The sequence below is a fragment of the Salmo salar genome, chromosome 09, assembly GCF_965601325.2.
Source record: "Salmo salar chromosome 09, fSalSal1, whole genome shotgun sequence".
NCBI classification, from domain to species: Eukaryota; Metazoa; Chordata; class Actinopteri; order Salmoniformes; family Salmonidae; genus Salmo; species Salmo salar.
This window is the reverse complement of record NC_138299.1, coordinates 97,470,189-97,497,894: the sequence shown is the minus strand read 5'-3', so window position 1 is coordinate 97,497,894 and position 27,706 is coordinate 97,470,189. Positions and strand designations below refer to the sequence as shown.

General features: G+C 43.1%; 1 protein-coding gene across 1 annotated transcript; it reads right to left on the bottom strand.

Moving 5' to 3' along the window:
* Positions 1-2,121: 2,121 nt before the first annotated feature.
* Positions 2,122-27,642, bottom strand: gabra6a (gamma-aminobutyric acid type A receptor subunit alpha6a). The gene is made up of 8 exons (XM_045724208.2): positions 27,547-27,642; positions 27,268-27,335; positions 26,254-26,474; positions 25,402-25,484; positions 24,826-24,969; positions 19,836-19,988; positions 6,562-6,821; positions 2,122-2,992 (listed from the first exon to the last, which is right to left on the bottom strand). Exons 2-8 carry the CDS (start codon positions 27,331-27,333, stop codon positions 2,648-2,650), a joined length of 1,272 nt encoding a protein of 423 aa, XP_045580164.2. The 5' UTR covers positions 27,334-27,335; positions 27,547-27,642; the 3' UTR covers positions 2,122-2,647.
* Between the last annotated feature and the right edge of the window lie 64 nt (positions 27,643-27,706).

Below are 27,706 nucleotides of genomic sequence, written 5' to 3'. Positions count from 1 at the left end.
AAGAGTGTGCAAAGCTGTCATCAAGGCAAAGTGTGTCTATTTGAAGAATCTCAAATATAAAATATACTTTTTTGGTTACTACGTTATTCCATATGTGTTATTTCATGTTTTTGATGTCTTCACTATTATTCTACAATGTAGAAAATAGTAAAAATAAAGAAAAACCCTTGAATGAGTAGGTGTGTCCAAACTTTTGACTGGTACTGTATGCGTGTATGTGCGTGTGCGTGTGCGTGCGTGTGTGTGTGTGTGTGTGTGTGTGTGTGTGTGTGTGTGTGTGTGTGTGTGTGTGTGTGTGTATGTGTGTCGCCCCCTCTCAGTCAGACAGAGCTTTGTGTTCTCTAAGTGGCTCAGTTATAAGAGGAGGAAAGTGAATAGTTGTTTTTTTATGTGTCTAGTGTTACAACGTAACAAAGCAGGGGTTTCTCTGACTCTCAGATCCACTCCCTGCGGAGAAGGAGCATTATTACTAAAATTACTGTCTGCACCCTACTCCCTATGTGGTGCACTACTTCTGACAAAAGCTCTGGTCAAAAGTAGTGCACTACATAGGGAATAGAGTACCATTGGGGATGCAAGCACTGGCTGGGTTTTTGCCAGCCCCCAGGTAAACCTTATGTAAAACGAGAGGTGACTGTTTGATGCACATTATTTCTTTGCAAATTAATTGAGCTCCTTTTCTATGCCGTGTGCCGTACTGATAGAGGTCTCTCTCTCTCCTCTCTCTCTCTCTCTCTCTCTCTCTCTCTCTCTCTCTCTCTCTCTCTCTCTCTCTCTCTCTCTCTCTCTCTCTCTCTCTCTCTCTCTCTCTCTCTCTCTCTCTCTCTCTCTCTCTCTCTCTCTCTCTCTCTCTCTCTCTCTCTCTCTCTCTCTCTCTCTCTCTCTCTCTCTCTCTCTCTCTCTCTCTCTCTCTCTCTCTCTCTCTCTCTCTCTCTCTCTAACATCCTCCAGCTAGCGACCCTCTTCCCCTTTTGTGTCTACAACTCATGGGGCTGTTCCAGCGTCAGATATTACTCATGTCTTTACTGTCTAGATAGAAGTCTTTGACAAAAAACAGTGGGTATTAATTGTTTTGCTGCTGCAGCTCATCATCAGAGAGCAGAAGGCAGAGTTACATACAGTGGGTCTGTGTTGTGGATTCAGATTCAGAACGGTCAAATATGCAGCTGAAACCGTGTGTTCCAAATGCTACCCTATGGGCCTGGTCAAAAGTAGTACACTACCCTATGGGCCCTGGTCAAAAGTAGTACACTATATAGGGAATGGGGTGCCATTTGAATTACACAAGTCTGTGTTGTGGATATGAAATAGTCAAATATAAAGCTGTAAACAGTGAAGTGCAACAAGCATCCCTCATTACTGTTAATTATCAATACTACAGCTAATCAAACATATTTCAACTTAGGCAAAACAAACGGTCAGTCATCAGTAACACAGATGAGATGGTGATAACATAAAACCGGCAGTCATCAGTAACACAGATGAGATGGTGATAACATAAAACAGGCAGTCATCAGTAACACAGATGAGATGGTGATAACATAAAACCGGCAGTCATCAGTAACACAGATGAGATGGTGATAACATAAAACAGGCAGTCATCAGTAACACAGATGAGCTGGTGATAACATAAAACAGGCAGTCATCAGTAACACAGATGAGAAGGTCAGAACATAAAAATCACATTTTAAAAGTGCAATGTTTTGTTCTGTGATCAAAAAGTCATACATTATCTGTGTAATGTACCTGATAGTTAATTTCACACACCTGGTGTCCCAGGTCTAAATCAGTCCCTGATTATAGATGAACAATGAAAAGAACGCAGTGGAACTGGCTTAGAGACCTTATAAACCCATACCTGGCCTGTTCTATGGTGTCATAACAGAACAGAATAGAGACCTTATAAACCCATACCTGGCCTGTCCTATGGTGTCATAACAAAACAGAATAGAGACCTTATAAACCCATACCTGGCCTGTTCTATGGTGTCATAACAGAACAGAATAGAGACCTTATAAACCCATACCTGGCCTGTTCTATGATGTCATAACAGAACAGAATAGAGACCTTAATAACCCATACCTGGCCTGTTATATGGTGTCATAACAGAACAGAATAGAGACCTTATAAACCCATACCTGGCCTGTTCTATGGTGTCATAACATAACAGAATAGAGACCTTAATAACCCATACCTGGCCTGTTATATGGTGTCATAACAGAACAGAATAGAGACCTTATAAACCCATACCTGGCCTGTTCTATGGTGTCATAACAGAACAGATTAGAGACCTTATAAACCCATACCTGGCCTGTTCTATGGTGTCATAACAGAACAGAATAGAGACCTTAATAACCCATACCTGGCCTGTTATATGGTGTCATAACAGAACAGAATAGAGACCTTATAAACCCATACCTGGCCTGTTCTATGGTGTCATAACAGAACAGAATAGAGACCTTATAAACCCATACCTTGCCTGTTCTATGGTGTCCTAATAGAGACTTTATTAACCCATACCTGGCCTGTTCCATGGTGTCCTAATAGAGACTTTATTAACCCATACCTGGACTGTTCCATGGTGTCCTAATAGAGACTTTATTAACCCATACCTGGCCTGTTACATGGTGTCCTAATAGAGACTTTATTAACCCATACCTGGCCTGTTCCATGGTGTCCTAATAGAGACTTTATTAACCCATACCTGGCCTGTTCTATGGTGTCCTAATAGAGACTTTATTAACCCATACCTGGCTTGTTCCATGGTGTCCTTGCCCAGGTATATGATCCAGTAGAAGAGGTTAAAGAGTGCGAAGGCCAGGGGGAACATGATGCGGGAGTACTGGTCTATGGGGCTGGTGCCAGCCAGCGCTGGGATGGGGGGCACAGCTGAACCCTGCTGCAGGAAGATGGGCACCGAGGGGCCAGTGTCTGTCTCACTCTGGGATATGGAGTTATACCTCTTCTTCAGGCCCCCTCTCTCTGAGGGGGGCTGGGGGAACAGGGTGGGGTGATGGTGAAGGGTTAGGGGTGGAGGGTTAGGGGCGGAGGGTTAGGGGTGGACAAAGAGGAGGGTTAGGGTGGAGGGTTAGGAGTGGACATAGAGGAGGGTTAGGGGTGGAAGGTAGAGGAAGGTTAGGGGTGGAGGGATAGGGGTGGAGGTAGAGGAGGGGTGGGGTGGGGGAGGGGTGGGGGTAGAGGAGGGTTAGGGGTGGAGGGATAGGGATCGTGATTGGGATGGAGGTAGAGGAGGGTTAGGGGTGGAGGGTTAGGGGTGGAGGTAGAGGAAGGTTAGGGGTGGAGAGTAAAGGAGGGTTAGGGGTGGAGTGATAGGGGTGGAGGTAGAGGAGAGGTGGGGTGGGGGTGGAAGGTAGAGGAAGGTTAGGGGTGGAGGGATAAGGGTGGAGGTAGAGGAGGGTTAGGGGTGGAGGGTTAGGGGTGGAGGTAGAGGAAGGTTAGGGGTGGAGGTAGAGAAGCGGTGGGGTAGAGGAGGGGTGGAGGTAGAGGAGGGGTGGGGGTAGAGGAGGGGTGGGGTGGAGGTAGAGTTGGGGTGGGGGTAGAGGAGGGGAGGGGAGGAGGAGGGGTGGGGTGGAGGTAGAGGAGGGGTGCGGTGCGGTGGAGGTAGAGGACGGTTAGGGGTGGAGGGTTAGGGGTGGAGGTAGAGGAGGGGTGGGGGTGGAGGGTTAGGGGTAAACATAGAAGAGGTTTGAGTGGAGTGTTAGGGGTGGAGGTAGAGGAGGGGTGGGGTGGGGTGGAGGTAGAGGAGGGTTAGGGGTGGAGGTAGAGGAGGGTTAGGGGTGGAGGGTTAGGGGTAAACATAGAAGAGGTTTGAGTGGAGGGTTAGGGGTGGAGGTAGAGGAGGGGTGGGGTGGGGTGGGGGGTGGGGTGGAGGTAGAGGAGGGGTGGGGTGGGGTGGAGGTAGAGGAAGGGTGGGGTGGGGGTAGAGGAGGGGTGGGGTGGGGTGGAGGTAGAGGAGGGGTGGGGTGGGGTGGAGGTAGAGGAGGGGTGGGGTGGGGGTAGAGGAGTGGTGGGGTGGAGGTAGAGGAGGGGTGGTGTGGGGTGGGGTGGAGGTAGAGGAGGGGTGGGGTTGAGGTAGAGGAGGGGTGGGGTGGGGTGGGGGTAGAGGAGGGGTGGGGTGGAGGTAGAGGAGGGGTGAGGTGAGGTGGAGGTAGAGGAGGGGTGGGGTGGAGGTAGAGGATTAAAGAGAACAGACAACAGGGATCATTAATGTGGTAGAATTCCCTATCTAGAAGATCTACCATGGAATCATGGAGTAGGATACTACTGGAGTAGAGAATATATATATATATATATATATATATATATATATATATATATATATATATATATATGCACAGTGGATTAGCAGATAGCATATAACATATAACAAGTATAATATAGCATACAGCATATATAAAATAGCATATAAAAAATTGAATATAGCATATAGTATATAACATATATAATATAGCATATAGCATATAGCATATAACATATATAATATAGCATACAGCATATATAAAATAGCATATAAAAAATTGAATATAGCATATAGTATATAACATATATAATATAGCATATAGCATATAACATATAGAATAAAGCATATACAATATAGCATATAGCATATAACATATAGCATATAACATATAAAACATAGCATATAGCATGTATCGTATAACATATAGAATATTGCATATAGCATATAACATATAGAATATAGCATATAGCATATAACATATAGAATATAGCATATAGCATATAGCATATAACATATAACATATAACATATAACATAAAGAATACAGCATATAGCATATAACACATAACATATATAATATAGCATATAGCATATAACATATAGAATATAGCATATAACAGATATAATAAAGCATATTGCATATAGCATATAACATCTAGAATATAGCATACAACATATAACATACATAATATAGCATATAGCATATAACATATAACATATAGAATATAGCATATAGCATATAACATATAGAATATAGTATATAGCATATAGCATATAACATATATAATATAACATATAGAATATAGCATATAGCAAATAACATATAGAATATAGCATATAGCATATAGAATATAACATATAACATATATAATATAGCATATAGCATACAGCATATAACATATAGACTATAGCATATAGCATATAACATATATAATATAGCACATAGCATATAGCATATAACATATATAATATAGCATATAACATATAACATATAGAATATAGCATATAGCATATCACATATAGAATATAACATATAGAATATAGCATGACATACAACATATAGAATATAGCATATATCATGTAACATATAACATATAACACACAACATATAGAATATTACATATAACAGATAGAATATAACATATAACATATAGAATATAGCATATAGCATGTAACATATAACATATAGAAAATAGCATATAAAATATAGGATATAGCATGTAACATGCAACATATAACATACAACATATAGAATATAACATATAACATAACGTATAACATATAGAATATAACATATAGAATATAACATATAGAATATAGCATAACATATAACATATAGAATATAGCACATAGAATATAGCATATAGCATGTAACATATAATATACAGAATATAACATGTAGAATATAGCATAGAACACACAACATATAGAATATAGCATATAACATATGATATATAATATAGTATATAACATACATAATATAGCATATAAAATATAGCATATAACATATAGAATATAGCATATAGCATATTACGTATAGAATAGAATATATAGCTTATAACATATAACATATAGAATATAGCATATAGCTTATAACATATAACATATAGAATATAGCATATAGCATATCACATATAGAATATAACATATAGAATATAGCATAACATATAGCATATAGAATATTGCACATAGAATGTAGCATATATCATGTAACATATAACATATAACACACAACATATAGAATATTACATATAACAGATAGAATATAACATATAACATATAGAATGTAGCATATAGCATGTAACATATAACATATAGAAAATAGCATATAAAATATAGCATATAGCATGTAACATGCAACATATAACATATATAACATATAACATAACGTATAACATATAGAATATAGCATATAGCATATAAGATATAGAATATAGCATATAACATACATAATATAGCATATAAAATATAGCATATAACATATAGAATATAGCATATAGCATATTACGTATAGAATATAATATATAGCTTATAACATATAACATATAGAATATAGCAAAACATATTACATATAGAATATAGCAAAACATATAACATACAGAATATAGCACATAGAATATAGCACATAGCATATAGCATATAACATACAGAATTGTGTCCATCCATCCATCCATCCATCCATCCATCCATCCATCCATCCATCCATCCATCCATCCATCCATCCATCCATCCATCCATCCATCCATCCATCCATCCATCCATCCATCCATCCATCCATCCTCCTTCCAGTAAATGACTTACAGATGAGGCACTCTCATCCTCTTCATCATAACTTGCTTCAGCCAGGACCTCCAGTTTGTTCTGCCTGGCGTTCCTCTTCTTCAGTCTGTTGGCCTCAAGCGTGGCCAAGTAGTTGACGGCAGCGAACTCAATGAGCGCGGATGCCACAAATGCAAAACACACGGCGATGAACCAGTCCATGGCTGTAGCGTAGGATACTTTGGGCAGAGACTGGCGGGCGCTGATGCTGAGGGTTGTCATGGTGAGGACCGTGGTGATGCCTGTCGGTTGTTAGGGGGAGACGGAGACCATAGAAACAGACTTAGAACACTATTATCATATCTGTGTGGTTGAGACAGGGTTCTAATTACACATTGTCATTCTGGGATGCCCTGAAAAATTATAGTATGGGTTAAAGATTCAATGGTAGGTACCCCAAGACAGGGCTTGGGGCTTCCTCATAACACATTTTGGGCACCCCCATACATAATCCTTAGAATGTAACTTGGGGTACCCTCATAACCATTAAATATATGATTCTTTTATCTATCCCATCATTTTCAGGGCATCCCAAATGTGTTATTGGAGTGTCCAGCTCCCCTGGACTACCCCCTGCTGTGTTATTGGAGTGTCCAGCTCCCCTGGACTACCCCCTGCTGTGTTATTGGAGTGTCCAGCTCCCCTGGACTACCCCCTGCTGTGTTATTGGAGTGTCCAGCTCCCCTGGACTACCTCATGTAATTAAGGGTTGTGTGATGAGACTAGGCTAAATGGGGTCAACAGGATACACTCGAATTGGTTTTTAACGTAGCACACGTTGACGTGATGTCACAACACCTTATTAAAGGTGAATACAGGGGTCATGATGTGAAGAAAGTAGAGCTGAGCGATTAAAATGATTTATGGGAGAAATATGATTTCTTTCTTTTTTGCATCTTGAGAGAATGCTATGCTCAGTTAGATACAATCTGTAGAGGTACTGTCTTCATCATGAAAGCATCATAAAAGCTGATAGTATTTCAACCACACAATATTCATCGAAGCCGAACTGAAATCAAGCAAATGTTTGTTTGGACATTCTGCACAGAATATCTTTTTTTTTGGTGCGGGGGGGGTCCCTAAATGTCTTTGCTCCATGAAAGATGACAGAGAAAACGTTACCCATATCAACTAGATTTAATCATTCATTCTATTGCTCTATGACATTATTCTGTTGAGCCTTGGTTTATTTAGTCTTCTAGGGCAACATATAATGACAGAAGAGAAGCTGTATGTATCTAATTATAGACAAGTTGACTAACAAATAGCCTACAAAAACATTGGAAATTATAAGCAGAAACATACCTAATTCAGGTTTTAAAAAAACCCTGCACTGCATCCCCTGTCAATAAAATGGTTCTGCCGTCTTTGACTGAAGCCAACAGTATAGCACATTTTCTGTATTTGTGGGTTAGGGTTGGATGTGGGCCTCAAATGTTGACTTTAACTCACATGGTCGGGTGGTTGCGGATGGGTTATTAGCAATTGCGGGCAGGTGCAGGTAAAGAAACAGCTGACCCGCACACCACTAACACACAGACCACATAACCCGCTGCATGAGAGAGGAATGTACACAACACAATGACAAGAGAGAGGGATAGAGACATACTCTGTGAAAGTATGCCTTATCTACTTAGAAGAAGTAGTAAAATGATTGTCAGACATCTCTTCAGTATAGTTAGGATGACTACAGAGAGTTCAGTATGGGGAGCACAGAGATACCATTAGATGGCTGTCTGGCTGGCTGGATGCTACTCTCTGAGCTGAGATGAGATCATGACTTTAAAGAATAAAACATTATAAAGTCATCAAATTAAACTAAGTAATATACACAAGTAAAATATTTTATTATTTCATAGTAATTTCCTATTTGTCTATGTGGACCTGACAGAGACAATGGAATATTTTAAATGTTTTGGCAATTGAATGTTCTCTATTTTTGGCTTTGGAATTTCCATGAAAAAGCTCTAACCATTTTGATGCAATTATTTCATAATTAATTTATTGTTTCAATTTTTTTTATCGAAACTGAAATTGAAAATCAGGATATTTAAAAAAAATTATCGAACCGAAACCGAACCTACTTCAAAAACCACTAATCGCTCAGCACTAAAAGACAGTGTAGGCTACACTAATTATATGTGGCATGGGAGGAGAAAGCGAAAGAGAGAGAGACTAAGGGACAGAGACAGAAAAATAAAGAGAGAGAGACAGACTAAGGAACAGGGGGTTGTTATCATACCAGACACAGGGACAGAGGATTGTTATCATACCAGGGACAGAGGGTTGTTATCATACAAGGGACAGAGGGTTGTTATCATACCAGCCACAGGGACAGAGGATTGTTATCATACCAGGCAGAGGGACAGAGGGTTGTTATCATACCAGGAACAGGGACAAAGGATTGTTATCATACCAGACACAGGGACAGAGGGTTGTTATCATACCAGGCACAGAGGGTTGTTATCATACCAGGGACAGAGGATTGTTATCATACCAGGGACAGAGGGTTGTTATCATACCAGCCACAGGGACAGAGGATTGTTATCATACCAGGCACAGGGACAGAGGGTTGTTATCATACCAGGCACAGAGGGTTGTTATCATACCAGGGACAGAGGGTTGTTATCATACCAGACACAGGGACAGAGGATTGTTATCATAGCAGGCACAGGGACAGAGGGTTGTTATCATACCAGGCACAGAGGGTTGTTATCATACCAGGGACAGAGGGTTGTTATCATACCAGCCACAGGGACAGAGGATTGTTATCATACCAGGCACAGGGACAGAGGGTTGTTATCATACCAGGAACAGGGACAAAGGATTGTTATCATACCAGACACAGGGACAGAGGGTTGTTATCATACCAGGGACAGAGGGTTGTTATCATACCAGCAAAAGGGACAAAGGATTGTTATCATACCAGGCACAGGGACAGAGGGTTGTTATCATACCAGGCACAGAGGGTTGTTATCATACCAGGGACAGAGGGTTGTTATCATACCAGACACAGGGACAGAGGATTGTTATCATACCAGGGACAGAGGATTGTTATCATACCAGACACAGGGACAGAGGATTTTTATCATACCAGGCACAGGGAGGGAGGGTTGTTATCATACCAGGAACAGGGACAGAGGATTGTTATCATACCAGACACAGGGACAGAGGTTTGTTATCATACCAGACACAGGGACAGAGGGTTGTTATCATACCAGGGACAGAGGGTTGTCATCATACCAGGCACAGGGACAGAGGATTGTTATCATACCAGGCACAGGGACAGAGGATTGTTATCATAGCAGGGACAGAGGGTTGCTATCATACCAGGGACAGAGGGTTGTTATCATACCAGGGACAGAGGATTGTTATCATACCAGGCACAGGGACAGAGGGTTGTTATCATACCAGGGACAGAGGGTTGTTATCATACCAGACACAGGGATAGAGGGTTGTTATCATACCAGGCACAGGGACAGAGGGTTGTTATCATACCAGGCACAGAGGGTTGTTATCATACCAGGGACAGAGGGTGGTTATCATACCAGGCACAGGGACAGAGGGTTGTTATCATACCAGACACAGGGATAGAGGATTGTTATCATACCAGGCACAGGGACAGAGGGTTGTTATCATACCAGGCACAGGGACAGAGGATTGTTATCATACCAGGCACAGAGGGTTGTTATCATACCAGGGACAGAGGGTTGTTATCATACCAGGGACAGAGGGTTGTTATCATACCAGGGACAGAGGGTTGTTATCATACCAGGGACAGAGGGTTGTTATCATACCAGGGACAGAGGATTGTAATCATACCAGGCACAGGTACAGATGGTTGTTATCATACCAGGGACAGAGGGTTGTTACCATACCAGGGACAGAGGATTGTTATCATACCAGGCACAGGGACAGAGGGTTGTTATCATACCAGGGAAAGAGGGTTGTTATCATACCAGACACAGGGATAGAGGATTGTTATCATACCAGGCACAGGGACAGAGGCTTGTTATCATACCAGGCACAGAGGGTTGTTATCATACCAGGGACAGAGGGTTGTTATCATACCAGGGACAGAGGGTTGTTATCGTACCAGGGACAGAGGATTGTTATCATACCAGGCACAGGGACAGAGGGTTGTTATTATACCAGGGACAGAGGGTTGTTATCATACCAGACACAGGGATAGAGGATTCTTATCATACCAGGTATAGGGACAGAGGCTTGTTATCATACCAGGCACAGAGGGTTGTTATCATACCAGGGACAGAGGGTTATTATCATACCAGGGACAGAGGGTTGTTATCATACCAGGGACAGAGGGTTGTTATCATACCAGGGACAGATGGTTATTATCATACCAGGGACAGAGGGTTGTTATCATACTAGGGACAGAGGATTGTTATCATACCATGCACAGGGACAGAGGGTTGTTATCATACCAGGGACAGAGTTGTTATCATACCAGACACAGGGATAGAGGGTTGTTATCATACCAGTCACAGGGACAGAGGGTTGTTATCATACCAGGCACAGAGGGTTGATATCATACCATGGACAGAGGATTGTTATCATACCAGGCATAGGGACAGAGGGTTGTTATCATACCAGGGACAGAGGGTTGTTATCATACCAGGGACAGGGACAGAGGGTTGTTATCATACCAGGGACAGAGGGTTGTTATCATACCAGACAGAGGGATAGAGGATTGTTATCATACCAGGCACAGGCACAGAGGCTTGTTATCGTACCAGGCACAGGGACAGAGGATTGTTATCATAACAGGGACAGAGGGTTTTTATCATACCAGGGACAGAGGGTTGTTATCATACCAGGGACAGAGGGTTGTTATCATACCAGGGACAGAGGGTTGTTATCGTACCAGGGACAGAGGATTGTTATCATACCAGGCACAGGGACAGAGGGTTGTTATTATACCAGGGACAGAGGGTTGTTATCATACCAGACACAGGGATAGAGGATTCTTATCATACCAGGTATAGGGACAGAGGCTTGTTATCATACCAGGCACAGAGGGTTGTTATCATACCAGGGACAGAGGGTTATTATCATACCAGGGACAGAGGGTTGTTATCATACCAGGGACAGAGGGTTGTTATCATACCAGGGACAGATGGTTATTATCATACCAGGGACAGAGGGTTGTTATCATACTAGGGACAGAGGATTGTTATCATACCATGCACAGGGACAGAGGGTTGTTATCATACCAGGGACAGAGTTGTTATCATACCAGACACAGGGATAGAGGGTTGTTATCATACCAGTCACAGGGACAGAGGGTTGTTATCATACCAGGCACAGAGGGTTGATATCATACCATGGACAGAGGATTGTTATCATACCAGGCATAGGGACAGAGGGTTGTTATCATACCAGGGACAGAGGGTTGTTATCATACCAGGGACAGGGACAGAGGGTTGTTATCATACCAGGGACAGAGGGTTGTTATCATACCAGACACAGGGATAGAGGATTGTTATCATACCAGGCACAGGCACAGAGGCTTGTTATCGTACCAGGCACAGGGACAGAGGATTGTTATCATAACAGGGACAGAGGGTTTTTTTATCATACCAGGGACAGAGGGTTGTTATCATACCAGGGACAGAGGGTTGTTATCATATCAGGCACAGGCACAGAGGGTTGTTATCATACCAGGGACAGAGTTGTTATCATACCAGGCACAGGGACAGAGGGTTGTTATCATACCAGGCACAGAGGGTTGTTATCATACCAGGGACAGAGGATTGTTATCATACCAGGCACAGGGACAGAGGGTTGTTATCATACCAGGGACAGAGGGTTGTTATCATACCAGACACAGGGATAGAGGATTCTTATCATACCAGGCACAGGGACAGAGGGTTGTTATCATACCAGGCACAGGGACAAAGGATTGTTATCATACCAGGCACAGAGGGTTGTTATCATACCAGGGACAGAGGGTTGTTATCATACCAGGGACAGAGGGTTGTTATCATGCCTGGGACAGAGGGTTGTTATCATACCAGGCACAGGGACAGAGGGTTGTTATCATACCAGGGACAGAGGGTTGTTATCATACCAGGGACAGAGGGTTGTTATCATACCAGGGACAGAGGGTTGTTATCATACCAGGGACAGAGGATTGTTATCATACCAGGCACAGGGACAGATGGTTGTTATCATACCAGGGACAGAGGGTTGTTACCATACCAGGGACAGAGGATTGTTATCATACCAGGCACAGGGACAGAGGGTTGTTATCATACCAGACACAGGGATAGAGGGTTGTTATCATACCAGGCACAGGGACAGAGGCTTGTTATCATACCAGGCACAGGGACAGAGGCTTGTTATCATACCAGGCACAGAGGGTTGTTATCATACCAGGGACAGAGGGTTGTTATCATACCAGGGACAGAGGGTTGTTATCATACCAGGGACAGAGGATTGTTATCATACCAGGCACAGGGACAGAGGGTTGTTATCATACCAGGGACAGAGGGTTGTTATCATACCAGACACAGGGATAGAGGATTATTATCATACCAGGCACAGGGACAGAGGGTTGTTATCATTCCAGGCACAGGGACAGAGGCTTGTTATCATACCAGGCACAGAGGGTTGTTATCATACCAGGGACAGAGGGTTGTTATCATACCAGGGAGAGAGGGTTGTTATCATACCAGGGACAGAGGCTTGTTATCATACCAGGCACAGACACAAAGGGTTGTTATCATACCAGACACAGAGGGTTGTTATCATACCAAACACAGGGATAGAGGATTCTTATCATACCAGGCACAGGGACAGAGGCTTGGTATCATACCAGGCACAGGGACAGAGGGTTGTTATCATACCAGGCACAGAGGGTTGTTATCATACCAGGGACAGAGGGTTGTTATCATACCAGGGACAGAGGGTTATTATCATACCAGGGACAGAGGGTTGTTATCATACCAGGGACAGAGGGTTGTTATCATACCAGGGACAGATGGTTGTTATCATACCAGGGACAGAGGGTTGTTATCATACCAGGGACAGAGGATTGTTATCATACCATGCACAGGGACAGAGGGTTGTTATCATACCAGGGACAGAGTTGGTATCATACCAGACACAGGGATAGAGGGTTGTTATCATACCAGTCACAGGGACAGAGGGTTGTTATCATACCAGGCACAGAGGGTTGTTATCATACCATGGACAGAGGATTGTTATCATACCAGGCATAGGGACAGAGGGTTGTTATCATACCAGGGACAGAGGGTTGTTATCATACCAGGGACAGGGACAGAGGGTTGTTATCATACCAGGGACAGAGGGTTGTTATCATACCAGACACAGGGATAGAGGATTGTTATCATACCAGGCACAGGGACAGAGGCTTGTTATCATACCAGGCACAGGGACAGAGGATTGTTATCATACCAGGGACAGAGGGTTGTTATCATACCAGGGACAGAGGGTTGTTATCATACCAGGGACAGACGGTTGTTATCATACCAGGGAGAGAGGATTGTTATCATACCCGGCACAGGGACAGAGGGTTGTTATCATACCAGGCACAGGGACAGAGGGTTGTTATCATACCAGGGACAGAGTTGTTATCATACCAGGCAAAGGGACAGAGGGTTGTTATCATACCAGGCACAGAGGGTTGTTATCATACCAGGGACAGAGGATTGTTATCATACCAGGCACAGGGACAGAGGGTTGTTATCATACCAGGGACAGAGGGTTGTTGTCATACCAGACACAGGGATAGAGGATTCTTATCATACCAGGCACAGGGACAGAGGCTTGGTATCATACCAGGCACAGGGACAGAGGGTTGTTATCATACCAGGCACAGAGGGTTGTTATCATACCAGGGACAGAGGGTTGTTATCATACCAGGGACAGAGGGTTGTTATCATACCAGGGACAGAGGGTTGTTATCATACCAGGGACAGAGGGTTGTTATCATACCAGGGACAGATGGTTGTTATCATACCAGGGACAGAGGGTTGTTATCATACCAGGGACAGAGGATTGTTATCATACCATGCACAGGGACAGAGGGTTGTTATCATACCAGGGACAGAGTTGGTATCATACCAGACACAGGGATAGAGGGTTGTTATCATACCAGTCACAGGGACAGAGGGTTGTTATCATACCAGGCACAGAGGGTTGTTATCATACCAGGGACAGAGGATTGTTATCATACCAGGCATAGGGACAGAGGGTTGTTATCATACCAGGGACAGAGGGTTGTTATCAGACCAGGGACAGGGACAGAGGGTTGTTATCATACCAGGGACAGAGGGTTGTTATCATACCAGACACAGGGATAGAGGATTGTTATCATACCAGGCACAGGGACAGAGGCTTGTTATCATACCAGGCACAGGGACAGAGGATTGTTATCATACCAGGGACAGAGGGTTGTTATCATACCAGGGACAGAGGGTTGTTATCATACCAGGGACAGACGGTTGTTATCATACCAGGGAGAGAGGATTGTTATCATACCCGGCACAGGGACAGAGGGTTGTTATCATACTAGGCACAGGGACAGAGGGTTGTTATCATACCAGGGACAGAGTTGTTATCATACCAGGCAAAGGGACAGAGGGTTGTTATCATACCAGGCACAGAGGGTTGTTATCATACCAGGGACAGAGGATTGTTATCATACCAGGCACAGGGACAGAGGGTTGTTATCATACCAGGGACAGAGGGTTGTTGTCATACCAGACACAGGGATAGAGGATTCTTATCATACCAGGCACAGGGACAGATGGTTGTTATCATACCAGGCACAGGGACAGAGGATTGTTATCATACAGGGCACAGAGGGTTGTTATCATACCAGGGACAGAGGGTTGTTATCATACCAGGGACAGAGGGTTGTTATCATACCTGGGACAGAGGGTTGTTATCATACCAGGCACGGGGACAGAGGGTTGTTATCATACCAGGGACAGAGGGTTGTTATCATACCAGGGACAGAGGGTTGTTATCATACCAGGGACAGAGGGTTGTTATCATACCAGGGACAGAGGATTGTTATCATACCAGGCACAGGGACAGATGGTTGTTATCATATCTGGGACAGAGGGTTGTTACCATACCAGGGACAGAGGATTGTTATCATACCAGGCACAGGGACAGAGGGTTGTTATCATACCAGACACAGGGATAGAGGGTTGTTATCATACCAGGCACAGGGACAGAGGCTTGTTATCATACCAGGCACAGGGACAGAGGCTTGTTATCATACCAGGCACAGAGGGTTGTTATCATACCAGGGACAGAGGGTTGTTATCATACCAGGGACAGAGGGTTGTTATCATACCAGGGACAGAGGATTGTTATCATACCAGGCACAGGGACAGAGGGTTGTTATCATATCAGGGATAGAGGGTTGTTATCATACCAGACACAGGGATAGAGGATTCTTATCATACAAGGCACAGGGACAGAGGCTTGTTATCATACCAGGCACAGGGACAGAGGCTTGTTATCATACCAGGCACAGAGGGTTGTTATCATACCAGGGACAGAGTGTTGTTATCATACCAGGGAGAGAGGGTTGTTATCATACCAGGGACAGAGGATTGTTATCATACCAGGCACAGGGACAGACGGTTGTTATCATACCAGACACAGAGGGTTGTTATCATACCAGCCACAGGGACAGAGGGTTGTTATCATACCAGACACAGAGGGTTGTTATCATACCAGGCACAGGGACAGAGCCTTGTTATCATACCAGGCACAGGGACAGAGGATTGTTATCATACCAGGCACAGAGGGTTGTTATCATACCAGGGACAGAGGGTTGTTATCATACCAGGGACAGAGGGTTGTTATCATACCAGGGACAGAGGGTTGTTATCATACCAGGGACAGAGGGTTGTTATCATACCAGGGACAGAGGGTTGTTATCATACCAGACACAGGGATAGAGGATTGTTATCATACCAGGCACAGGGACAGAGGCTTGTTATCATACCAGGCACAGGGACAGAGGATTGTTATCATACCAGGGACAGAGGGTTGTTATCATACCAGGGACAGAGGGTTGTTATCATACCAGGGACAGACGGTTGTTATCATACCAGGGAGAGAGGATTGTTATCATACCCGGCACAGGGACAGAGGGTTGTTATCATACCAGGCACAGGGACAGAGGGTTGTTATCATACCAGGGACAGAGTTGTTATCATACCAGGCACAGGGACAGAGGGTTGTTATCATACCAGGCACAGAGGGTTGTTATCATACCAGGGACAGAGGATTGTTATCATACCAGGCACAGGGACAGAGGGTTGTTATCATACCAGGGACAGAGGGTTGTTATGATACCAGACACAGGGATAGAGGATTCTTATCATACCAGGCACAGGGACAGAGGGTTGTTATCATACCAGGCACAGGGACAGAGGATTGTTATCATACCAGGCACAGAGGGTTGTTATCATACCAGGGACAGAGGTTTGTTATCATACCAGGGACAGAGGGTTGTTATCATAGCTGGGACAGAGGGTTGTTATCATACCAGGCACAGGGACAGAGGGTTGTTATCATACCAGGGACAGAGGGTTGTTATCATACCAGGGACAGAGGGTTGTTATCATACCAGGGACAGAGGGTTGTTATCATACCAGGCACAGGGACAGATGATTGTTATCATACCAGGGACAGAGGGTTGTTACCATACCAGGGACAGAGGATTGTTATCATACCAGGCACATGGACAGAGGGTTGTTATCATACCAGACAGAGGGATAGAGGGTTGTTATCATACCAGGCACATGGACAGAGGCTTGTTATCATACCAGGCACAGGGACAGAGGCTTGTTATCATACCAGGCACAGAGGGTTGTTATCATACCAGGGACAGAGGGTTGTTATCATACCAGGGACAGAGGGTTGTTATCATACCAGGGACAGAGGATTGTTATCATACCAGGCACAGGGACAGAGGGTTGTTATCATACCAGGGATAGAGGGTTGTTATCATACAAGACACAGGGATAGAGGATTATTATCATACCAGGCACAGGGACAGAGGCTTGTTATCATACCAGGCACAGGGACAGAGGCTTGTTATCATACCAGGCACAGAGGGTTGTTATCACACCAGGGACAGAGGGTTGTTATCATACCAGGGAGAGAGGGTTGTTATCATACCAGGGACAGAGGATTGTTATCATACCAGGCACAGGGACAGAGGGTTGTTATCATACCAGGGACAGAGGGTTGTTATCATACCAGACACAGGGATAGAGGATTCTTATCATACCAGGCACAGGGACAGAGGCTTGTTATCATACCAGGCACAGGGACAGAGGATTGTTATCATACCAGGCACAGAGGGTTGTTATCATACCAGGGACAGAGGGTTGTTATCATACCAGGGACAGAGGGTTGTTATCATACCAGGGACAGAGGGTTGTTATCATACCAGGGACAGAGGGTTGTTATCATACCAGGGACAGATGGTTGTTATCATACCAGGGACAGAGCGTTGTTATCATACCAGGGACAGAGGATTGTTATCATACCATGCACAGGGACAGAGGGTTGTTATCATACCAGGGACAGAGTTGGTATCATACCAGACACAGGGATAGAGGGTTGTTATCATACCAGGCACAGGGACAGAGGGTTGTTATCATACCAGGCACAGAGGGTTGTTATCATACCAGGGACAGAGGATTGTTATCATACCAGGCATAGGGACAGAGGGTTGTTATCATACCAGGGACAGAGGGTTGTTATCATACCAGGGACAGGGACAGAGGGTTGTTATCATACCAGGGACAGAGGGTTGTTATCATACCAGACACAGGGATAGAGGATTGTTATCATACCAGGCACAGGGACAGAGGCTTGTTATCATACCAGGCACAGGGACAGAGGATTGTTATCATACCAGGGACAGAGGGTTGTTATCATACCAGGGACAGAGGGTTGTTATCATACCAGGGACAGACGGTTGTTATCATACCAGGGAGAGAGGATTGTTATCATACCCGGCACAGGGACAGAGGGTTGTTATCATACCAGGCACAGGGACAGAGGGTTGTTATCATACCAGGGACAGAGTTGTTATCATACCAGGCACAGGGACAGAGGGTTGTTATCATACCAGGCACAGAGGGTTGTTATCATACCAGGGACAGAGGATTGTTATCATACCAGGGACAGAGGGTTGTTATCATACCAGGGAGAGAGGATTGTTATCATACCAGGCACATGGACAGAGGGTTGTTATCATACCAGGGACAGAGGGTTGTTATCATACCAGGGACAGAGGGTTGTTATCATACCAGGGACAGAGGATTGTTATCATACCAGACACAGGGGCAGAGGGTTGTTATCATACCAGGGACAGAGGGTTGTTATCATACCAGGGACAGAGGATTGTTATCATACCAGGCACAGGGACAGAGGGTTGTTATCATACCAGACACAGGGACAGAGGATTGTTTATCATACCAGCCACAGGGACAGAGGATTGTTATCATACCAGGGACAGAGGGTTGTTATCATACCAGGAACAGAGGGTTGTTATCATACCAGGCACAGCGACAGAGGATTGTTATCATACCAGACACAGGGGCAGAGGGTTGTTATCATACCAGGGACAGAGGATTGTTATCATACCAGGGACAGAGGGTTGTTATCATACCAGCCACAGGGACAGAGGATTGTTATCATACCAGGGACAGAGGGTTGTTATCATACCAGCCACAGGGACAGAGGATTGTTATCATACCAGGGACAGGGACAGAGGGTTGTCATCATACCAGGGACAGGGACAGAGGATTGTTATCATACCAGGGACAGAGGGTTGTTATCATACCAGGGACAGAGGGTTGTTATCATACCAGGGACAGAGGGTTGTCATCATACCAGGGACAGGGACAGAGTGTTGTTATCATACCAGACACAGGGACAGAGGGTTCTTATCATACCAGGGACAGAGGGTTGTTATCATACCAGGGACAGAGGGTTGTTATCATACCAGCCACAGGGACAGAGGATTGTTATCATACAAGGGACAGGGACAGAGGATTGTTATCATACCAGGGACAGAGGGTTGTTATCATACCAGCCACAGGGACAGAGGATTGTTATCATACAAGGGACAGGGACAGAGGATTGTTATCATACCAGGGACAGGGACAGAGGATTGTTATCATACCAGGGACAGGGACAGGGACAGGGACAGAGGATTTTTATCATACCAGCCACAGTTCGTGCAGGGACAGACTCTTTGTTGATCCAGAAGGCTACTTGTGACAGCACCACCACCATAATCAGAGGGATGTACGTCTGAATCAGGTAGTAGCCTAGCTTCCTCTGTAGTAGAAAATGGACTACCATGACAGAGTAGAAACCTGGAAGATAAACAGAATATGTATCAGTAGAGAGGAGTGGTGAGAGAGAACACAACAATGATATGGGAAAGGAGAAGATGTGGAGGGAGAAGAGAGAGCAGGTTGTCTCTGATCTGCTCTGTCTCAGGGTAGAGGGTTACAGAATAACAGAGAAGAGGTGGGGTGCAGAGGGAGAGAAGAGGGGAGAGAGGGGAGGTAAATAGAGAAAGAGGGAAAGAGGAGGGGAGTGTAGTGTAGTAGTGTAGTGTGGTGTAGTAGTGTAGTAGTGTAGTTTAGTAGTGTGATGTAGTAGTGTAGTGTAATGTAGCAGTGTAGTAGTGTAGTGTAGTAGTGTAGTAGTTTAGTAGTGTAGTAGTGTGGTAGTGTGGTGTAGTAGTGTCATAGTGTAGTGTAGTAGTGTATTGTATTAGTGTAGTGTAGTAGTGCAATGTAGAAATGTAGTAGTGTAGTAGTGTAGGAGTGTGGTGTAGTAGTGTAGTGTAGTAGTGTAGTGTAGTAGTGTAGTGTAGTGTAGTAGTATAGTAGTGTAGTAGTGTAATGTAGTAGTGTAATGTAGTAGTGTAATGCAGTAGTGTAGTACTGTAGTAGTGTAGCAGTTTAGTGTAGTAGTGTAGTGGAGTAGTGTAGTAGTGGAGTGGAGTGGTGTAGTGCAGTGTAGTGTAGTAGTGCAGTGTAGTAGTGTAGTGTAGTAGTGTAGTGTAGTAGTGTAGTGTGGTGTAGTAGTGTAGTAGTGTAGTGTAGTAATATAGTAGTGTAGTGTAGTAGTGTAGTAGTGTAGTGTAGTTGTGTAATGTAGTAGTGTAGTATAGTGTAGTAGTTTAGTAGTGTAATGTCACTAGTTTAGTACTGTAGTGTAGTAGTGTAGTGTAGTAGAGTAGTGTAATGCAGGAGTGTAGTGTAGTGTAGTAGTGTAATGTAGTAGTGTAGTGTGGTGTAGTGTAGTAGTGTAGTCGTGTAGTAGTGTAATGTACTAGTGTAATTTAGTAGTTTTGTGTAATGTAGTGAAGTAGTGTAATGAAGTGTAGCAATGTAGTAGTGTAGTGTAGTGTAGTATTGTAGTGGTGTAGTATTGTAGTAGTGTAGTGTAGTAGTGTTGTAGTGTAGTGTAGTAATATAGTAGTGTAATGTAGTGAAGTAGTGTAATGAAGTGTAGTGATGTAGTAGTGTAGTGTAGTGTAGTGTAGTAATATAGTAGTGTAATGTAGTAGTGTAGTGTAGTAGTGTAGTAGTGTAGTGTAGTTGTGTAATGTAGTAGTGTAGTATAGTTTAGTAGTTTAGTAGTGTAATGTAGTAGTGTAGTGTAGTGTGGTAGTGTAGACGTGTAATGTAGTAGTGTAGTGCAGTAGTGTAATGTAGTAGTGTAGTGTGGTAGTGTAGTAGTGTAGTAGTGTAGTGTAGTAGTGTAGTGTAGTAGTGTAATGTAGTAGTGTAATGTACTGGTGTAGTGTGGTAGTGTAGTAGTGTAGTGTAGTGCAGTAGTGTAATGTAGTAGTGTAATGTACTAGTGTAATGTGGTAGAGTAGTAGGCTAGTGTAGTGTAGTAGTGTAGTGTAATGTAGTAGTGTTGTGTAGTGTGGTAGTGTAGTAGTGTAGTAGTGTAATGTAGTAGTGTAGTAGTGTACAGTAGTAGTGTAGTGTAGCGTGGTAGTGTAGTAGTGTAATGTAGTAGTGTAGTGTAGTAGTGTAGTAGTGTAATGTAGTAGTGTAGTGTAGTGTGGTAGTGTATTAGTGTAATGTAGTAGTGTAGTGTAGTAGTGTAGTAGTGTAGTGTAGTGTAGTAGTGTGGTGTAGTGTAGTAGTGTAGTCGTGTAGTAGTGTAATGTACCAGTGTAATTTAGTAGTTTTGTGTAATGTAGTGAAGTAGTGTAATGAAGTGTAGCAATGTAGTAGTGTAGTGTAGTGTAGTATTGTAGTAGTGTAGTGTAGTGTAGTAGTGTAGTGTAGTAATATAGTAGTGTAATGTAGTAGTGTAGTGTAGTAGTGTAGTAGTGTAGTGTAGTTGTGTAATGTAGTAGTGTAGTATAGTGTAGTAGTTTAGTAGTGTAATGTAGTAGTGTAGTGTAGTGTCGTAGTGTAGACATGTAATGTAGTAGTGTAGTGCATTGTAGAGTAATGTAGTAGTGTAATGTACTAATGTAGTGTGGTAGTGTAGTAGTGTAGTGTAGTAGTGTAGTAGTGTCGTGTAGTGTAGTGTAGTGTAATGTAGTAGTGTAGTGTAGTGTAGTGTGGTAGTGTAGTAGTGTAGTAGTGTAATGTAGTAGTGTAGTGTAGTAGTGTAGTAGTGTACAGTAGTAGTATAGTGTAGTGTGGTAGTGTAGTAGTGTAATGTAGTAGTCTAATGTAGCGTGGTAGTGTAGTAGTGTAATGTAGTAGTGTAGTGTAGTAGTGTAGTGTAGTGTAGTAGTGTAGTAGTGTGGTAGTATAGTGTAGTGTAGTATAGTGTAGTAGTTTAGTAGTGTAATGTAGTAGTGTAGTGTAGTGTGGTAGTGTAGACGTGTAATGTAGTAGTGTAGTGCAGTAGTGTAATGTAGTAGTGTAATGTACTAGTGTAGTGTGGTAGTGTAGTAATGTAGTGTAGTAGTGTAGTGTAGTAGTGTAATGTAATGTAGTAGTGTAGTGTAGTGTGGTAGTGCAGTAGTGTAGTAGTGTAATGTAGTAGTGTAGTGTAGTAGTGTAGTAGTGTACAGTAGTAGTGTAGTGTAGTGTGGTAGTGTAGTAGTGTAATGTAGTAGTGTAGTGTGGTAGTGTAGTAGTGGAATGTAGTAGTGTAGTGTAGTAGTGTAGTGTAGTGTAGTAGTGTAGTTGTTTGGTAGTGTAGTGTAGTGTAGTAGTGTAGTAGTGTAATGTAGTAATTTAGTAGTGTAGTAGGGTAATGTACTAGTGCAATGTACTATTGTAGTAGTGTAGTAGTGTGATGTAGTAGTGTAATAGTGTAGTGTATTGTATTAGTGTAGTGTAGTAGTGCAACGTAGTACTGTAGTAGTGTAATGTAGTAGTGTAGTAGTGTAGTGTAGTAGTGTAGTGTGGTATTGAAGTAATGTAGTAGTGTAATGTACTAGTGTAGTAGTGAAGTGTAGTAATGTAGTAGTGTAATTTAGTAGTTGTGTGTAATGTAATGTAATGTAGTAGTGTAGTGTAGTGTAGTAGTGTAGCAGCATAGTGTAGTAATGTAGTAGTGTAATGTACTAGTGTAGTAGTGTAGTGTAGTAGTGTATTGTATTAGTGTAGTGTAGTAGTGCAACATAGTACTGTAGTAGTGTAATGTAGTAGTGTGGTAGTGTAGTGTAGTAGTGTAGTAATGTAGTAGTGTAATGTACTAGTGTAGTAGTGAAGTGTAGTAATGTAGTAGTGTAATTTAGTAGTTTTGTGTAATGTAGTGTAGTAGTGTAATGAAGTGTAGTAATGTAGTAGTGTAGTGTAGTGTAGTATTGTAATAGTGTAGTGTAGTGTAGTAGTGTAGCAGCGTAGTGTAGTAATGTAGTAGTGCAATGTAGTAGTGTATTAGTGTAGTGTAGTAGTGTAGTAGTTTAATGTAGTAGTGTAGTGTAATAGTGTAGTAGTGTAGTGTAGTGTAGTAGTGTAATGTACTAGTATAGTAGTGTAGTAGTGTAATGTATTAGTATAATGTACTAGTGTAGTAGTGCAATGTAGTAATCTAGTAGTGTAATGTAGTAGTGTAGTGTAGTAGTGTAGTGTAGTATTACAGTAGTGTAGTAGTGCAGTGTAGTAGTTTGGTGTAGTAGTGTATTGTAGTAGTGTAGTAGTGTAGTGTGGTGTAGTAGTGTAATGTAGTAATGTAGTAGTGTAATGTAGTAATGTAATGCAGTAGTGTAGTACTGTAGTAGTGTAGCAGTTTAGTGTAGTAGTGTAGTCGTGCAATGTAGTAGTGTAGTGTAGTAGTGTAGTGCAATGTAGTAGTGTAGTGTAATAGTGTAGTGTAGTGCAGTGTAGTAGTGTATTGTATTAATGTAGTGTGGTAGTGTAATGTAGTAGTGTAATTGTGTAGTGTAAAGTAGTAGTGTGTGTAGTAGTGTAGTAGTGTAGTGTAGTAGTGTAGTGTGGTAGTGTGTGTTGTAGTGTAGTGTTGTAGTGTAGTAGTGTAGTGTGGTAGTGTGTGTTGTAGTGTAGTAGTGTAGTGTAGTAGTGTGTGCTGTAGTGTAGTAGGGTAGTGTTGTAGTGTAGTGTAGTAGTGTAGTGTGGTAGTGTGTGTTGTAGTGTAGTAGTGTAGTGTAGTAGTGTAGTAGTGTAGTGTAGTAGTGTATTCGTGTAATGTAGTAGTGTGGTAGTGTAATGTAGTAGTGTAGTGTAGTAGTGTAGTGTAGTAGTGTAGTGGTGTGTGTAGTAGTGTAATGTAGTAGTGTGGTTGTGTAGTGTTGTAGTGGTGTAGTGTAGTAGTGTAGTGTGGTAGTGTAATGTAGTAGTGTAGTGTAGTGGTGTGTGTAGTAGTGCATTGTAGTAGTGTAGTGTAGTAGTGTAGTGTAGTAGTGTTGTGTAGTAGTGTAGTGTAGTACTGTAGTGGTGTGTGTAGTAGTGTAATGTAGTAGTGTGGTTGTGTAGTGGTGTAGTGGTGTAGTGTAGTAGTGTAGTGTGGTAGTGTAATGTAGTAGTGTAGTGTAGTGGTGTGTGTAGTAGTGTAATGTAGTAGTGTAGTGTAGTAGTGTAATGTAGTAGTGTAGTAGTGTAGTGTAGTAGTGTAGTGGTGTGTGTAGTAGTGTAATGTAGTAGTGTGGTAGTGTAATATTGTAGTATAGCAATGTACAAATAGTCTCTCTCTCCCTCTCTCTCTCCCTCTTTCTCTCTGATTTTACATGTGATGTAACCTACAGCGGGTCCTTACCTGTGTTGGACTTGAACGTCTCCATGGATAACCTCTGTCCCACCAGGTCATACTGTAGCAGACTGATAGACTCCTGAGGACAGTCTACAGAAGCTTCCAGACCCTTCCTCCAGGTAAAGGTGATCTCACTGCTCGTGTACGCATCTGATGTATACAGAAACAAGTTCATTCAGTTGTCATAACATTCGTATATATAATGTTGACAGAAACTACAAGACATCGTAGGCATCTGAAATGGTCCATGTTCCTTATGTAGTGCACTACAAAGGGGATACGGAGAAAACAGTTTTGAGAAAGCTGGAGCACAATGATGTGAATTTACCTGTTTCAGTGTCATAAGCAAACTTTTTTTATGATGAATCACTTCAAAATTACTTTTAGGGCTGTCAAACGATAAAAAAATATATATAGATATGTAATCAATGTAGTCGCAGGATTTACTGTAATTAATCGCGATTAATAGTGAATTTGCTAAAAATGTCTGCTTTTCCAATACCAAAAACACTTTTTGAATATGACAGCCCTAATTCCTTTAGAAAAGAACCAGAGGAAGGAGATCCTAGACTGACTACTCACAGCTGCCGAACTTGAGAGGACAGGCATGTCCATCCATAGGGAAGTCCATGAGACTCATGGGACATTCTGCACTGATGGTTAGTCTGAGATACAAATTGAATACATTACACTTCTGATTTCATCTGTGTAAAAACTGTGTATACAGTATAACACAACTGGTTTCCTCTGTGCAAAGCAGCACTGCAATGGCATTTTATTTTTCATAGTCTTAATTGACAGTCTTAATTGCCTACAAAAAAAAGGGGTTTATTTAAAACACTTCTTCCTGTAGCTACCTCATGGTGAAGGAGTTCTACAGGAGGACGCAGGGAGGAGGGGCTGCCTCATGGTGAAGGGGTTCTACAGGAGGACCCAGGGGGGAGGGGCTGCCTCATGGTGAAGGTGTTCTACAGAAGGACCCAGGGAGGAGGGGCTACCTCATGGTGAAGGGGTTCTACAGGAGGACCCAGGGAGGAGGGGCTACCTCATGGTGAAGGGGTTCTACAGGAGGACCCAGGGAGGAGGGGCTACCTCATGGTGAAGGGGTTCTACAGGAGGGTCCAGGGAGGAGGGGCTACCTCATGGTGAAGGGGTTCTACAGGAGGGTCCAGGGAGGAGGGGCTACCTCATGGTGAAGGGGTTCTACAGGAGGACCCAGGGAGGAGGGGCGACCTCATGGTGAAGGGGTTCTACAGGAGGACCAGGGAGGAGGGGTGACCTCATGGTGAAGGGTTTCTACAGGAGGACCCAGGGAGGAGGGGCTACCTCATGGTTAAGGGATTCTACAGGAGGGTGCAGGGGGGAGGGGCTACCTCATGGTGAAGGGGTTCTACAGGAGGACAGAGAGGAGGAGGGGCTCGGGGCTCAGGTTACCTCATGGTATAGAGGACGGTCCCGTTCTGCATGATGCGGAACAGCTTGTTGGGAGTGGTCATATTGTGTGCGATGGACTTCCTGGAGTTCCTGAAGAACGTGTCGGGTGTCCAGATCTTATCCACCATCTTGTTGTTGAGACGCAAGATCTCCACGGCGCCGTCGTACTTCAGCCTCTCGTCCACCCAGGTCTGGCGGAAGAACATGTCTATAGTGTACTCCTGAGGAGGAGATAGAAGGCCAGGCATTAGATGACTGATCACCAGACAGGTTCTGGATCTAGAATGTAGATCTAGAATCTATATTCTACAGTTCTGAAGAAGGCCAGAGGAATGTACAGTATGATATGCAGGTCCTGCTCCAAACCACAGACGTAATACATGTGTTTATAACTAACTATCCACAGTTAAATCCATTCAAACAAGACAGTCCAGAGAGATGATGAGATGATTATGACAATCACTACCTATAGATCTTCATTCATCAATCCAGTTGAGCATTCAGTTTGCTTGACATATTGATTTAGAGGATAGAATAAACATTCTGCCAGGCCAGGACCCTCCCCTAGTTAGTGTATTGAAACAGACTAATCAAACTAAATGGCTCATTATCTAATCTACAGTATAAAGCAGTCTGCCCATAAGGCTGCTGTGCAGTGGAAAATTGTATTTAGTTATTTTTATTTAACTAGGCAAGTCAGTTAAGAACAAATTCATATTTACAGTGATGGCCTACCTCGGGCCAAACCCTAACCCGGATGATGCTGGGGCAATTGTACAGCACCCTATGGTACTTCCAATCACGGCCGGTTGTGATACAGCCTGGAATCAAACCAGGGTCTGTAGTGACTCCTCTAGCACTGAGATGCAGTGCCTTAGACCGTTGCGCCACACGGGAAGCTCAGTTGTCACCCATATGTAATAACTATGTAAACATAACATATTAACACAGTTGCTAACTTACATGCATTATGTGACAGTAAGCCTATGTGGGAATATGCTTAGTGTCTCTTACCATTTCCACATCTGATACTGGTCCAAAGCTGGTGACAAAGATATCTGTTTTCACCTCTGTAATCATACCTGAAAAGGATATAGTGATTTTAATTGTTGCCCATAAAAACATGGAAAGCTGTAAATAGACTAGAAACAATTATTTTAGAGAAACTAATCAGGTAAAAATACTGTACAATGTAATAGCCCAACTATGTTATTTCCTACTTATTCAATGAAAAGTACTGTAGATGTAAGATATAGGAAAATAAATCAGAACAGAGGTCTAGGACAGTCCCACCTCCGGATCCTGGCCGCAACCTGTTGTCATATCCATCCAGTAGTCGGTCCAGAATACGGGTGATGTTTTCACCTGCGTAGCTTTCTTGTCCATAGACACGGCCAACACTGAAATCAATACAATCATAATTGATGGAAGTTTATACTGCCCTGTGTAGGCC

Bases quoted from the DNA above. Each gene is read 5' to 3' on its own strand.
- gabra6a (XM_045724208.2), bottom strand. From the start codon at position 27,333: ATGATTACAGAGGTGAAAACAGATATCTTTGTCACCAGCTTTGGACCA. The intron at 25,485-26,253 runs GTAACCTGAGCC...TTTGTATCTCAG, and splicing joins ACCGTCCTCTATACCATGAG to ACTAACCATCAGTGCAGAAT. The intron at 24,970-25,401 runs GTGAGTAGTCAG...TGTATACATCAG, and splicing joins TCCTCTCAAGTTCGGCAGCT to ATGCGTACACGAGCAGTGAG.